Source organism: Antechinus flavipes, chromosome 1, assembly GCF_016432865.1.
Source record: "Antechinus flavipes isolate AdamAnt ecotype Samford, QLD, Australia chromosome 1, AdamAnt_v2, whole genome shotgun sequence".
In the NCBI taxonomy this organism is placed as follows: Eukaryota; Metazoa; Chordata; class Mammalia; order Dasyuromorphia; family Dasyuridae; genus Antechinus; species Antechinus flavipes.
The window spans coordinates 83,764,532-83,778,903 of record NC_067398.1 but is presented as its reverse complement, the minus strand read 5'-3'; the positions used below and the strand labels follow the sequence as shown (position 1 = coordinate 83,778,903).

At 48.2% G+C, this 14,372-nt stretch overlaps 1 protein-coding gene across 1 annotated transcript; it reads left to right on the top strand.

Annotated features, from left to right (window-relative positions):
* The first annotated feature begins 511 nt into the window (after positions 1-511).
* GNAT1 (G protein subunit alpha transducin 1) lies at positions 512-10,079 on the top strand. Its single transcript, XM_051977066.1, has 8 exons — positions 512-617; positions 4,530-4,572; positions 4,805-4,946; positions 5,736-5,893; positions 7,060-7,188; positions 8,014-8,143; positions 8,675-8,828; positions 9,889-10,079. The coding sequence occupies exons 1-8, from the start codon at positions 512-514 to the stop codon at positions 10,077-10,079; spliced, it is 1,053 nt and encodes a 350-aa protein (XP_051833026.1).
* Positions 10,080-14,372: the final 4,293 nt, after the last annotated feature.

The window sequence follows — 14,372 nt, the reverse complement described above, 5'->3', positions numbered from 1 at the left end:
CTAACAAATGAAGGGGGAAAAGCACTTATTAAGCGTTTATTATGTATAAAGCAGTATGCTAAAGGCTCAGGATATGAATGGAAAAAGACAATCCCTCTGTCAGTGGGGAAAGCTTCTTCTCTCTCCAGGATTGAGAAGGAAGTTGCCCCCAGATTGGAGGGAAGGGGGAAAGCACAGAGTCAGCTTGTAAGGGATTGGGGACAGGGGCATTGCCTGATTATGTCTGGGGGAGGAAGGGGACAAGGGCTCTCCTGAGCCGGATTCACCTGTCCTTGGCCCTGATTGGTTCCCAAGCAGCCCCTTTGCCCCTAAATCCTGCTAAGCAGTCCCCAGCGGGAAGGAGGTGTAGAAGGGCCCCAACACTCTGTGCTCAAACTTCCGAAGACCGAGAGGGTTTCAGGGAAGAGGGCCAGAGGCCTCGGGCTAAGCCCGAGGTTTGTAGGTCCCCATCTCCTGAAGAGTTTGGTCCACACCTTCCACCCTTCACTCACCCTCCAGCCCTGCCAGGAAGATGGGGGCTGGAGCCAGTGCTGAGGAGAAACATTCAAGGGAATTGGAAAAGAAACTGAAGGAAGATGCTGAGAAAGATGCTAGGACAGTGAAGCTGCTTCTGCTGGGTAAATGAAGGGGCCCTGGGGCAGGGATCTTCCACAGACCTGGTGAAGTGGGAATGGGCAGTAATGATAGAGAAGAAATGAGTCCATTGCAAGGAAAGGAAATCTGGGCCAAGGGATGCTGTCCCTTTCCTGATAGACTGGGCAGGAGTTACAGAGGTCCCTTCCTTTTATATGATTGGTGAACACCCACACAGCGTGGTGACCACTGAACCTTAGGTACAATATTGTACATGGGAGTTCTGAAGCACTCTTTCTGGAAAGGGAAAAACCTTTTGGAAAATGAATAATAGCCCCTAAGCAGAGAAGCTTTTCTAAAGAAGATAATTACATTCCCTCTAGCCTGAGGGCATTTTGCAAAGAAAATAATTACTCTTTATACTATCTGGTGAGTGTAGACTAATTCAGCCTTAAGATTATGTATGGAACAGGTAACCCCAAATGTTCACTGACTAAATCAACAAATGAATAGATGGAGAAAGCAGAGGTACCCTTTTAATCTGATGGTCCCTAACATTCTTGGCTCTTCTCCCAAAGATTGGATGTTTTCTCTGGGGGTGCTGAGAGGTCCACGGGCTCTGCTTGAGGTCATCTCCAAGCTCCTGAAAATGCATATAAATTAAGGAGACCTGGGTTCAAGTGCTAATTCCATCACTAACAGACTGGAATGGTAGGCAGTTAACTCCCTTTCTCTCTTTGACCTCATAGCATAGTGAGAAGGGTCAGCCTAGATCACCTCTTCTGTGTTCTAAGACTCCCATTTTTATTCAACTTAATTCAAATCAATAAACATGGATTAAGTCTTTAGCATATGGAAAATGGAAGGGGACAGGAGTTTGTGGCGAATGTGCTAGACTTGGTTGGCAATGGGAATAATGGGATTCAGATTTCACCTCTCATATTTCCCTGCTATGTGACCATGGGAAAGTCAGTCAACCATTCAAATAATTTAGAGATAAATCGAATCTCCTAGTTTCCCACACCAGCAAGAAAAAAAAAGCCCAGGATCTAGAGACAACATATAGGTAACATACTACAATAATAAGGGGCTTTTTAGTTTAGGACCTCAACATAAATCAGGCTTATAATTCAGTAATACCAAGCTACCATGCCTGTATGGGACATTTCAGTTTACAAAACATGTTCAGATGGCTATTCCATTGGGGCTCATTTCTATCCAAGGTGGGACTCAGGGCAGGGATTATCATCCCCATTTTACAGGTGAGGAAATCCTGAAAATCATAGCATAGTAGAGCCAAAAGACCTTCCAGTCCAACTTCTTAATTTTATATAAGAGGCTAGAGAGGCACAGAGAGATTAAGTGAACTACAAGAGGTCACACATCGAGTAACAAGGCTAAGTCTTAAAACCTGACAGTTCTCTGGTCTTCTGTTTATAAATAAGTAATTAAATGCACCATTGGGATATCACTCTGTAAAAGAAGGAGCTCTGGGAGAATCTTTTTGTAGACTGAAGAATACTTTTGTAATAAGAATAAAAATCAGTTCGCTCTATGCAAATCCCATCTATGTAATCCAGGACAGGTAGGTGGTACAGTGGATAAAGAATATTGGGCTTCATCTCAGTTCTTTCTCATCTTCCCAAGTTCAACTCTGGCTTCAGACTGGCTGTGTGGTTCTGGGCAAGTCATTTAACCCTGTTTGCCTCAGTTTCCGTATCTGAAAAATGATCTGGAGAAGAAAATGGCAAATCATTCCAGTATCTTTACCAATAAAACCCCAAATGAGATAGTTGGATATGACTGAAAAATAAACAACAAATCTAATTCATATCAGAGCTAGCCAAGATCTTAGAGAAGAATTGACTTACTGGATTGAGAAGAGAATTGGATTTGGGATCCCAGTCCCTGATCTTCATGTGACCTTGAGGCAGTCACTTTCCTTCACTCAAATTCAGTAACATAAGGAGACCTTTAGGGTCGCTTCCAGCCCTAAGCTCCTAGGAGTCTCAGATCTTCATTTCACTGTGGTCCCCTGAGGACTCTTCAACTAGCCCAACTCCCCAAGGACATTTAAAACGCGGTGGGTATTAAGTTACAAAGGGTTGGCTCATACACACACACATTCCCAGAGCATGTTTGTTGTATTGTTTCATGGGTCACCAGGGCCAGAGAATTCATCACTTAGTGGCCAGCCTGCTCATATCAGCCTCTCCCTTCTTAGCAGGGTTTGTCTGGGATAGCAAGATCTGTCTGTCACCTAGTGGTGGCAGAAATTGCTAGAGCTATCCTTCCCCTGGCATAGCCCCTGAGAACCCAAGGTCCTCTCAATGCCACAAGGACATCACTCAGCTGGGTGGAATGCCCACAGATGGGAATTGAATGAGGTTGTCCAAAATTTTCCTGTCTAGTACAATAGAATTTTGGATTAAAAACAATAACAACAATATTATTAAGATTTGCAAAGTGATTTTAATCATTATCATGGCTAAAATTTATGTAGCACTTACTATGTGCCAGAAACTCAAGTAAGAGTTTTACAATTATAATCTCATTTATCCTCACAGCAACACTGGGAGGTGGGTGCTTTTCTTATCCCCATTTGACAGATGAGGATACTAAAGCAGAGGTTAGATGATTTGCTCAGGGTCACAAAGCTAGTATGAGTATGATTTAAGATTGTAACTCAGTTCTTCCTAACTCCAAGTCCAATGGTTAGCTACTAAATCACTTACCTGCCTCTCTCTAGGTGAATAATGGGGAATCTCAGTGTTTCCTTAGGGCCATAGCAGAAAATACTCTGTGGGGCAAAGGGAAAGTTCAGGGATAGATCCCTGATCCCTGATCCCATTAACTCTTTCCCAATTCCCCCTCCCATCCCATGCCCTTTCAAAAAATATTCCATTAAAATATAAGGGCAGGGGCAGCTAGGGGTCATAGTGAATAGAGTACCAGCTCTGAAGTTGGAGAGGACTTGAGTTCAAATTCAGCTTCAGTTATATACTAGTTGTGTGATCCTGGGCAAGTCACTTAACTATGATTGCCTCTAAAAATAAAGATTTTAAAAATTTAAAAGTAAAGATATAAACTACATTTTTTTTTGCTTGTATTTCTATACTCTAGGGTTAGTATCCTATCTGACATATACTAAGAGTTTAATAAATGCTCTATCTATTTATCTTTCTTTTTTCCTTGTTTCCTCTTTTCTTTTTTCCTTCCATCTTTCTTTCTCTTTCTTTCTTCCTTTCTTCCTTCCTTCCTTCCTTTCTTCCTTCCTTCCTTCCTTTCTTCCTTCCTTCCTTCCTTTCTTCCTTCCTTCCTTCCTTCCTTCTTCCTTCCTTCTTCCTTCCTTCCTTCTTCCTTCCTTCCTTCCTTCCTTCCTTCCTTTCTTCCTTCCTTCCTTCCTTCCTTCCTTCCTCCTTTCCTCCCTCCCTCCCTCTTTCTGTCTCTTTTTTTCTTTCTCTAATTCCTGCTTTCCTCCTTTCCCTGCCCCCATATATTCAATCTACATGGATCCCAAGGCCCAACCCAGAAAGAAGTTAATTCCTTCTTAGCCTCTCAGGGTGATCCTTGCTCAGACATCCCACCTTACATACCTTGACCCATTGGGATAAATGGGGGAGCACCAGGTCCTATTCTTCCCTAGAGGGAGGATAGAAGGATGGGTGGTGCCCTGGATATCCTTCCCTTGGAGAAGGAATACTCTTTGAGTTCCATGGGACTCTTGGAGATGGCTCATCTTAAGAGACAGCTCTTGTCTCAAGGTCTAGCATTTACCATTCTTTTTCCAATTGTGTTTTTAACTCCATTCAGCCCATTAGTTTATTCATAGGCCTTTATTCACTCAAGTAGCACTGAGGGTGCCCGGCACTGGGGATGTTATCCAATACAGGTAACACAGTCCTCAGAGAGGGCAAGCCCTCAGGTTCACAGTACATTTGTATTTCTGTCTCTAGGTGCTGGTGAATCTGGAAAAAGCACCATCGTTAAGCAGATGAAGTGAGTGTTTCTCTTTATATACTTTCCCTCTCCTCCTTACCCCATGGATGGTACAATGGAAGACTCCACATGTGCCGGGTCTGTCTGCACAGACACATGTACCCCATCCTGCTCCCACAACCACCTCCAGCAACAACCAGAGCCCCTGTCCCGTTGTCCTGCCCCTCCCCACCTCCATACTGAGCATGACTCCAACCTGTTACTGATCTTTCTCTTTCTTGGTTGTCCCCAGAATTATCCATCAAGATGGTTACTCCCTGGAGGAGTGCCTAGAGTTTATTGCCATCATTTATGGCAACACCCTACAATCCATTCTAGCCATTGTCCGAGCCATGACAACCCTCAACATCCAGTACGGAGACTCAGCCAGACAAGTAAGGCTCAGGATTAGCAGGCATAGGGTATGGGCAAGATAGAGTTACTAGTGGAAGTTCACAGACTGGAAGCCTTGAACTTAACTAGTAGAATCATAATTTGGGGTTTAGAAGGGGCCATAGGGGTCATTGAGACCAGCCCTCCATTTTCCAGAGGGGAAACTGAGGTCTCGAGAGAGGGGACACATCCAGTTCCATACCCAAGTTTAGTATTCTTTTTACTTTACCAATATGGGGGGAGTCCTGAGCCCTGGGTACTCAAAAAGGTGTCCAGCAGGGAAACTTGGTCAGATAAGTAGGACCTGGATCACTGGGGATGAATATGGCAGGATGGGGGTTAAATGCCCTTGTGGGGATGCAGAGACCTCTGATCTGGTCACCCAGATGGATCAAGGAGGTTTGGAAGAACATTGATAGGACCATAAGTCAGATAAGAACCCCAGAAAAGGACAGGATAGGCTTGCTCAGAGAGTATGGGGGCAGGGATACTGGGAAGTGGAGGGAAGCAGGGATACACGAGTCAAGGTGGAGATTGGTCTGGGAGTCTTGGGACCTAGAGTTCTGGAGCAAGGTCATTCAGAAAGGGAGGATAGGACAAGTATCACTGAGTTAAGCAAGTGAAGTCTATATGTCTATATGAGTGGGTTTCTATCATTAACTCCCTGTCCCACCTCTAATCCTTGCCCCTGGCTCTATCATCCCCATACTTTGATTTTCATTCTCTCCTTCCCTGTCTTCCCCCCACCTCCACCCCAGAATGTATTGACCATGACCTTAATTACCCCCCAGGATGATGCAAGGAAGCTAATGCATATGGCAGACACTATCGAGGAGGGCACAATGCCCAAAGAGATGTCCGACATCATTCAACGACTGTGGAAGGACTCGGGCATCCAAGCCTGCTTTGACCGAGCCTCTGAATACCAGCTAAACGACTCTGCGGGATAGTGAGTTCTCAGGCACCCCAGGGACCAGATGAGAGGCACAGAAGCTAGGGCTCCCCCAGACAGAAGGATGTCACAGGTCTGGAACCCAAGGCTCAAGTCTAGCTGCTGCCTCAAATCAATTCAATGCCCACTGCTAGTGCCTGCCCTCTAAGATTACATTTCACTGACCCAGTTATATCTTGGAGAGATAGACAGGGAGAGAGACAGAGACAGACAGAAACAGACAGAGACAGAGAGACAAAGAGACAGAAAGCGACAGAGACAGAAAAAGGCAGACAGGTAGAGAGAGAGACAGAAAAAGAGACAGATGAAGAGACAAGAGAGACAGAGTTGGAGAGTAACAGATAGATGAAGAAACACACACAGACACACACATGGAGACAGAGAGATAGGGAGACAGACAGACACACAGAGAGGGAGACAGAGACAGTCAAACAAAGGAATACAAGGTATATGTAAATAGCTAAGAGAAAGCAGAAAAAGAGGGAGCTGGGCAGAGCAAGCTAGTGGGAAATCCCTTTCACTTTTAAGGGAGTTGGTTAGAAAAGATTTCAGGGGGAAATGACACCTGAGAATGGGCCTTGAAAGAAGGTGGGTGGGGAAGGGAAGCTAAGGAAGGCACCAGAAAAGGAAAGGTGCCGGAAATAAAGAGCAGGGTGAGTGTGAGCCACACTGAGCCCTAGGCAAGAGGGAAACCACCTGAAGCTGCCAAGCAGAAAACTGACTGGGCCAGAGCTATAGGGAGGGGAGACTCGAGAAAATAGGGGAAGGGATCTAGGTGAGTAGGTGGGGGAGAGGGCCATTTCAATAACTGCTGGGAAAGAGCCCCAGGAAGGAACCTTTGGAGACATGCTCCATTACCTGGGAATCACCCTGACCATCTTTCCTCCCTCCCTGTATGAGGAGACACCTCCTCAGGGGTTGGCCATGAACTCAGGTCTTCCTTGTTCAGAGGATACTACCCATATACCCATATACCACCCATACATTGCTCACCAGGGAGTTCCAAATACCAGTAAAATCACAGGCCCAGTTCCTATTCCCTATCCCTCTACCCAGCTGTTTCCCTGAAGTCTCCTCTGAGTCTCCAAGAAGAGTCAAGAATATTTCCCAGACCTGTTTCTAGGAGTTGCTCACAACCCCATCTGGTTGTACCCTTTGATCAGCTACCTCTCAGACCTGGAGCGGCTGGTGACCCCTGGCTACGTGCCCACAGAGCAGGACGTGCTGAGGTCCCGAGTCAAGACAACAGGTATCATTGAGACCCAGTTCTCCTTCAAGGACCTCCACTTCAGGTAAGGAGGCCAAACTCACTGAGCCTCCATCCCCCTTCCTGAGGCCCTGTTCCTTTCCTGAGCCCTTCCTCTCTTCATTGAACTTCCACCCCCGCCTTCCTAGTTATCCAACCCTCTCTAAGATCAAAACACTCTCTAACCCTTCATTCTCCTTTCTTTAATTTTTATTATTATTATTATTATTATTATTATTATTATTATTATTTTTGCTGAGGCAATTCACACAGCTAGGAAGTGTCTGAGGTCAGGTTTGAATTCAGGTCCTCCTGACTTCAGGGCTGGGGCTCTGTGAAGTCCGAATTAGCTCTCTGTTGACCTCAGGATCAGCCAGAGTCAGGATTAGCAAAAGTCCTTGGTCTTTAGGGGGAGAAGTAAAGGAGACAGACAAACCTCCTGAGGTTCACCACCAACCTCCCTTCTCCTTGTTCTCCTCCAAAGTGACCCTGGCTTGTCTTACTCCACCCCCTAATCCCTCCTACAATTATCTGTATACACCACAAGATTGAGCCAGCACAGAATAGTGAGAAGGGCCATTTTCAAGGCAATAGAATATTGTCCAGTCGGTAATTAGCTTTATGTGCTCGGTTGTCTGATTCCAGTGCACCTATTCAAAGTTTCAGCCCTTTACATGCTCTATCCACAGCACCACCTAGCTGTCCCAGGCTGAGATTTCTTAAACAAAATTGGAGTTCACTAAATAGTTACTGTTTGCTTTTTTCCCCAAGGGGGATGGGTCAGATCCCTTCCTTCTCTGATGAAGATGGAGGGGGTCTAGGGTCAGGAGATTTGGGGTGGTGTCCCAGGAGTTGCTCTATTCTCTGGCAGAATGTTTGATGTGGGAGGCCAACGCTCAGAGAGGAAAAAATGGATCCACTGCTTCGAAGGTGTCACCTGCATCATCTTCATTGCGGCTCTCAGCGCCTACGACATGGTGTTGGTGGAAGATGATGAAGTGGTGGGTATAAGTTTTGATCTTAAAGAAGCCCGTAGCCTAAGGGGGAAACCTTGGAGAAGATTTGGGAGTCCAGTCAATGGGTAGTATCCGGGTGTTCTTCCCTGCTGGACATCCCTGCCTCTCGTGGTCTTTCACTGTCCCTCACCTTTGGCCCTTTGCCACGAAGCCCTTCTTCCAGGACCTACAACTATGCTCCTAATGGCCCCTTCATCTGGTGCCCTCTCTCTGATAATCAGAGATTGCGCATCAGGCAAGCAGGAGGGAGTAGACCAGACTCTGGGGCATGGACCCCCCCTATCTCCCAGCACGATTGTCCTGGAAACCCACGGCATGGCTTCCATGGGGCACATCTTGACGTTTCTCCTGCTTAGAAAAAGGAAAGCTGCCTCCCCACCCACCCACAATGGCCAGTGTTCCCAGCTCTCTTCCCTCACAAGGATTTAGGGTTTTCCCTCTTCCTGTCAAATGAATTTTCCCTCGGCTCCAAAATTCCTAGTTATGGCTCTGCTTTCTCTCCGCTCCCGCCCCCAGAACCGGATGCACGAGAGTCTCCACCTGTTCAACAGCATCTGTAACCACCGTTACTTTGCCACGACCTCCATTGTCTTGTTCCTTAACAAGAAGGACGTCTTCACAGAGAAGATTAAGAAGGCCCCCCTCAACATCTGCTTTCCTGACTATGACGGTGAGAGCAGCCCGCATTGGCCCTGCCCAATTGCCAAACCCTTAGCCTCGCTCTCCCTGCCGGGGCAGCCGGGACATGGCGGAGCTCCTAACTTACGCAATCTGCCGGGATCCCTCTCTCTCCTCCCTCCTCACTTCCAGGAGCCTTGGTTCCGACAATGACCACTAGGTGGCAGCCCGTCCCCACCCAAATCCCACCAGGTTGTAGCCATCTCTCTAGGTGTTCTCTAGGGGCAATGGGGCTCTTCTGGGGAAGCCTCCTACCGATTCCTGAACCTGCGCTGTGACATTTCCGTTTTTGAATGGAGAGCCTCATTCCCACTTCTTAACCTCCGTCTTGAACCCATCCTTCTCCCAGACCTTAATCATCCCTCGCCCAAACTCTCTCACCTCCATCCCAGAAACAAGTTTTTTCCCTGAGCCTCTGATTCTGACCCCTTCCCTCACTCTCCAGCGCTCATGCACCATTTCAAGTCCTACTTCTCTCCGGGGCCAGTCTTTGACCATTCAACACACACACACGCACACATAGACACAATCTCACACTCACACACACACTCACACACGCACACACAGACCCACACTCACACTCACACACACTCTCACACACTCACACAGACACAGACACACTCTCACACTCACACACACACAGATACAGACACACTCTCACACACACTCACACACACTCACACAGACACAGACACACTCTCACACTCACACACACACTCACACAGACACAGACACACTCTCACACTCACACTCACACACTACTATCCTCCATTACTAACTCTTTATCCTTAGCCTGTCCTGACTACTGCCTCCGACTCCTACTCCCCCGCCCCCGACATTGCATCGCCCTTGCGCATCCTCCATCCCCGACTCTGCCTCCTCATGCCCGGCACCTTCCCCTCACTCCCTCCCCGCCCCAACTCTCTGGGACCTAAGCCTAGTCGGGTAGGCCAGGTAGGGGCAGGGTGCTGAGGGGCTGGAGGAGAGGGCCGAGAAGCTGAGCCCGGTCAGAGTCCGCAGGCCCGGCCCCTTCCCTTTTTGGATCCCCGCAGGCCCCAACACCTACGACGATGCGGGGAACTACATTAAGATACAGTTCCTGGAGCTGAACATGCGGCGGGACGTGAAGGAGATCTACTCGCACATGACGTGCGCCACAGATACCCAGAACGTCAAGTTCGTCTTCGATGCGGTCACCGACATTATCATCAAGGAGAACCTGAAGGACTGCGGCCTCTTCTGAGCCGGTGAGGACCAGCCCGACCAGCGCTGGCCCCCGTCCGGGTCCTCATGTCCCTCCCCTGCCCGCGCCGCCCTCCCCGCCCTCCTCGTTCCAATTCTTCGCAGGCGCCACCTTGGACCCAACCTGCCCATCCTCCTCCCCAACAAGCCCCGCCCCTGTCCACCTTAGCTCCATCCTCTCCGTAGCTGGGTCAGGGGTAAGTTGGTCTTCACCTTCCCCATCCAGACTTCGATCACACCCCTGCATCGTGATCCTGCCCTGGATACTGACCTCGGACTAGGTCGCAGACTTCGACCTCATTCTCCCTCTCAGACCACTCCATCCCTCAGCTTCCTAGTTCCCATGTGTCTCCCTTTCCAGGGCCACCCCCATCATGGGACCCCAGGGCCAGGAGATTCCCCCAATAGGTGGGTGCACACACACACACACCCACCCCCCACCCACCCCCCCCACACACACACCTGACTCTTTCCCTTTTTCCCTCCCCAGATTGCCTAGCTTTTGGAAGTGTCCTGCAGCGCTCCTTCATTCATTCCATCAGGATTGTGCACAGAGAACCTACTGTGTGCAGAGCAGTGTGCTGGAGAGCTATAGATAAGCCAGAATCTTGGTCTCAGCTAGGCTGTCTAGGAATCCGCATTTCCCATGTCCATAGCTCTTTAAGATTTCAGTCTGAGTTGCATTAAGCACTTTGCTCACACCAGTTCTGGGGGTAGGTAGTGAATTTATGATCATCTGCATTTTACATTCAGAGAAACTGAACTCAAGAGACTTGCAGGAGACACAGTTAGTACATATGAGGCAGGATTTGATTCCAGTTCTCCTGGCCCCGAGTCTGCTCTGTCCCATAGGTAATCCTCTGATTTGATGTCTTTTTTTCCTCCCATTTTCTTTTCCATACCTCTCATTTATTCCCCAAGGATTGGGAACCCCAGGGGCTCCATCTTTCAGTCCCCAATTCTTCTCCAGCTTGATCAAGACCTCCTGTTTAGCAGAGTAAAGACCAGGTACCAGACTTCTAGACTATCCTGGAGCTAGGTCTTCCTAAGGACAGCCTTTCAAGAACCAGATAGTGTTGTTCAAAGAATAGTGAGAAATAAGAGCTGAAATGGGATTGAGGGACTGGGGAGCCCTTCCTGCAGTCAACTGGTCCATCAAGGCAGACAAATTCCTATAGCCACTGTCCAAGGGATTTAGACCCCAGAAAAGGCCCATCAAGGACCTTCTCTCTATCCCCCCCCAAACCCCAGCTCCAGGGAACTACCTCTAACTGCTTCCTCAGTTCCAAGCCCCACCTTCCCTTTCTCCCAGTCACACAGCGTAACTCAGGCTCCCAGCTGAGTCTCCCTCAAGCCAGCCAGCCCAGGGACAAGATTGGGGGGAGGATATGCTGGTTTCCCTCCCTCCCAGTCCTGCCCTTCACGGCTCTGCTCTCACCGTCCCCGTAGCCCCACACAGGCCGGCCCTAGCCAGGCTGCTGGTTGGAATGAAGCAGAGTGACTCAACTTTGTCCACAGCCTCTACCCTACAGATTAAGACAAAGACCCTTGTGCTGGGGGAAGGGAGAGGGTGAGGAAAACTGGTTCTTTCCCTCCAGGATCCCCAAGGCCATAACTGTGCCACCCTCCCCTTAGGACCAATAGCCCTTCAAATCTGGCCTCCACCTAGGGCCGACTCTGTGGGGGAGGGCACTCAACTTCCTCTCCCCAGCTTCCCAAAGGAACACAATCTGCCCCACCCCTTTCCCACCCCACTCTGTCACCTCCATGTGAGAGAACTAGCACCTGGTGTGCCCAGGCCTGGCAGGGGCATTGACCAGCTCCAAGGCCTTCACTCACCAGGGAATTTCAGGTAACCCAAACCCAAACTAATGTAGAAAGGCTTCATCCCCCAGCTCCTGAAAGAAGGGCATCCTGGGGGAGGAAGCATGAGATCTTTGCGACTCCCTAGTTCAAACTAAACCCCACTTTCTGCCTCTACTTCAGGGGCATGGGAGTCAGAAATAAGGAGTTTAAGAGGATCCCTTCTTTCTGGACCACTCTTTAGGGTTCAAAGTGGTCAAGAGAGTTCCCAAGAGGGATGGGTGCAGCTAATGAGTCGGAACTACTTTCTTTTTTAAGACCCCCCCCCCGTTCTTCCCAACTGGCCTCTGCCCCCTCAAAGCCCTCACATCAAGGCCCGCTCAGGGCCTCAGCTTGTTCCAGTAGAGCTATCATGGGGGCATCAGATAGGCGCCAGAGCAGGGGTGAAGGACCAGAAAAGGAGTAGGAGGATGGGTTAGTGTTGACAATCCCTGGGACCAAAGCCCTGTGATAGAAGGCCTGGCCAATGGCCGCTGGGCCCTGAGGGGCGGGCTGGGGCAGAGTACTGGCTTCCATCGATCCATTCAGATCTGGAAACAAGAGCCTCGAGTTCCACACACATTAAGTGTTAGGACGTTCTGCTACTAGAATAGAGAAAGGAGGAAAGTGAGTTCCCTACTCCAATAGAGCCTGAGTAACTAATCTCCCAGTCCCACAGCTGTCCCCTCTCCTTCTAGACCAATCTTTATTCTGGAAAACCCAAATCTAGTGCTGCAAGACTGGAACCCCAGCTCCTCTACTTCAATCCCCTGTCAGTCCATCCCCAGGTTTGTATTGAGCCCAGCTCAGCAGACCAAAGAAACAGGAGATGTCGAGGGGAGCTCCCTACACAGAGCACCTCTTGTAAGGGGGGAAACAGGTAGAGGAATCTACAGTACACCACAGTTAGAAACCCAAATAAGATGGAAGCAGAGACTAAACCATTCCTTCTCAGCAATCAACAATAAATAGTCTATCTGGCACCTGGCTTGCTCTTTGAAAAAGGGTGGGTTCCTGACTGGGTAAGGAAGAGACTGGGGTCAGAGGAGAACAGACACAATTACCTTTTGTGAACCCCAGATGCCCAAAGACAGAATGGGTGACATGGGAAGTCATGAGCTATCAGTGGCAGAGGTTGTCGGGGACCTGTAAGAGAGGACGAGGTCCTACGTTATGTGATGGTTGGATTTGGTGACCCCCTCAAGTCGGCTCTGAGATTTCAATCTAATCCAAAAGTCATTTTATTAAGTGTCTACTATCCGCAAGCACTTTGCTTAGCATTGGGACTCAAGAAGGAAAGGGGAAAGTACTCTATATTAAAGGATCTTGCATCCTATGAGCCGATACAACAGTGTAAAAAGATCAATACGAGAGAATTTTGAGAAGCATGATGAAACATCAATAATGGGGAGAGTAAAGAAAGAAAGGGAAGGGGAATCTTAATGATTCAGTGAATTAGAAATGACTGCTAGTGGCAGCTAGCCTAAACATAAAGACATCTTAGGAATTCCAAGAGGTGAGGTCGGGAAGAATGGCCCACTGGTCTTACAAAGGCAAGGCTGGGGAGTGACCAATTTGCCAATTTGGCTGGAATATGGAAGGGAGCAAGGAGGGGGAAGGAAAGTAGAGAAGTAGGCAGGAGGCTATGAAGGGCCTTACCCTGGGGTCTCTATTTTATTCTAGAGGCAACAAGGAGGTATTGAGCCATGAGGGGTAGGTGGAGGTAAATGGAGGTAGAGGTGCCATGGTGAAACTGGTGCTATAGGAAGATTATTCTGGCAACCTCACAGAGCAGAGGCAAACAAGCAGCTCTCCTGCAACATTCCAGAGGGCAAGGACTTGGATTAAAATGTAATTATGAAATACACTTATTAGCTTTGTGGGTAAGTCACAATTTGCCTCAGTTTCCCCGTCTGTAAAATGAGCTGGAGAAAGAAATGGCAAACCACTCCAGTATCTTTATCAGGAAAACTCCAAATGGAGTCATGGACATGACTGAAATGACTGAACAACAATAAACATCTAACAAAATAAATAAAAATATAGATAATGTCACATTTGAAAACTAATACATCCCATAGGAATCTGTAGATGTGAATAAGTGGCTTCTGTTTCTATTTGAGCTTGAGGCCAGTAGTGTAGAGGATAATTGAAGATGAGGAGAGGGGGTCTGAGGAGAGGTCCTGAAAAAAAATGTAGATGAGAGGCTTGCGAATGGCGAGAAGGGGAAGAATGTGAGAGCTGATTCCAAGGGTATAATGGACGAGATTTGGCAACTGATGAGATATAAGGATGAGGTGAAAATGAGAAGGGGAAGAGGGGAGAAAGCCTCTAAGGCTTCAAACCCTGGTGATTGAAAAAATAGTGGTACCCTCAAAGGAGATGAGGAAGTCTGGAGAAAGAAGCTTGGTTTGGGCTGATGGGATAATGGGTTTTTTTGAGGAGCAGGTCA

Coding starts and splice junctions, on each gene's coding strand:
- GNAT1 (XM_051977066.1), top strand. CDS start 512: ATGGGGGCTGGAGCCAGTGCTGAGGAGAAACATTCAAGGGAATTGGAA. Junction 4,947..5,735: donor ACGGAGACTCAGCCAGACAA/GTAAGGCTCAGG, acceptor ATTACCCCCCAG/GATGATGCAAGGAAGCTAAT. Junction 8,829..9,888: donor CTGCTTTCCTGACTATGACG/GTGAGAGCAGCC, acceptor GGATCCCCGCAG/GCCCCAACACCTACGACGAT.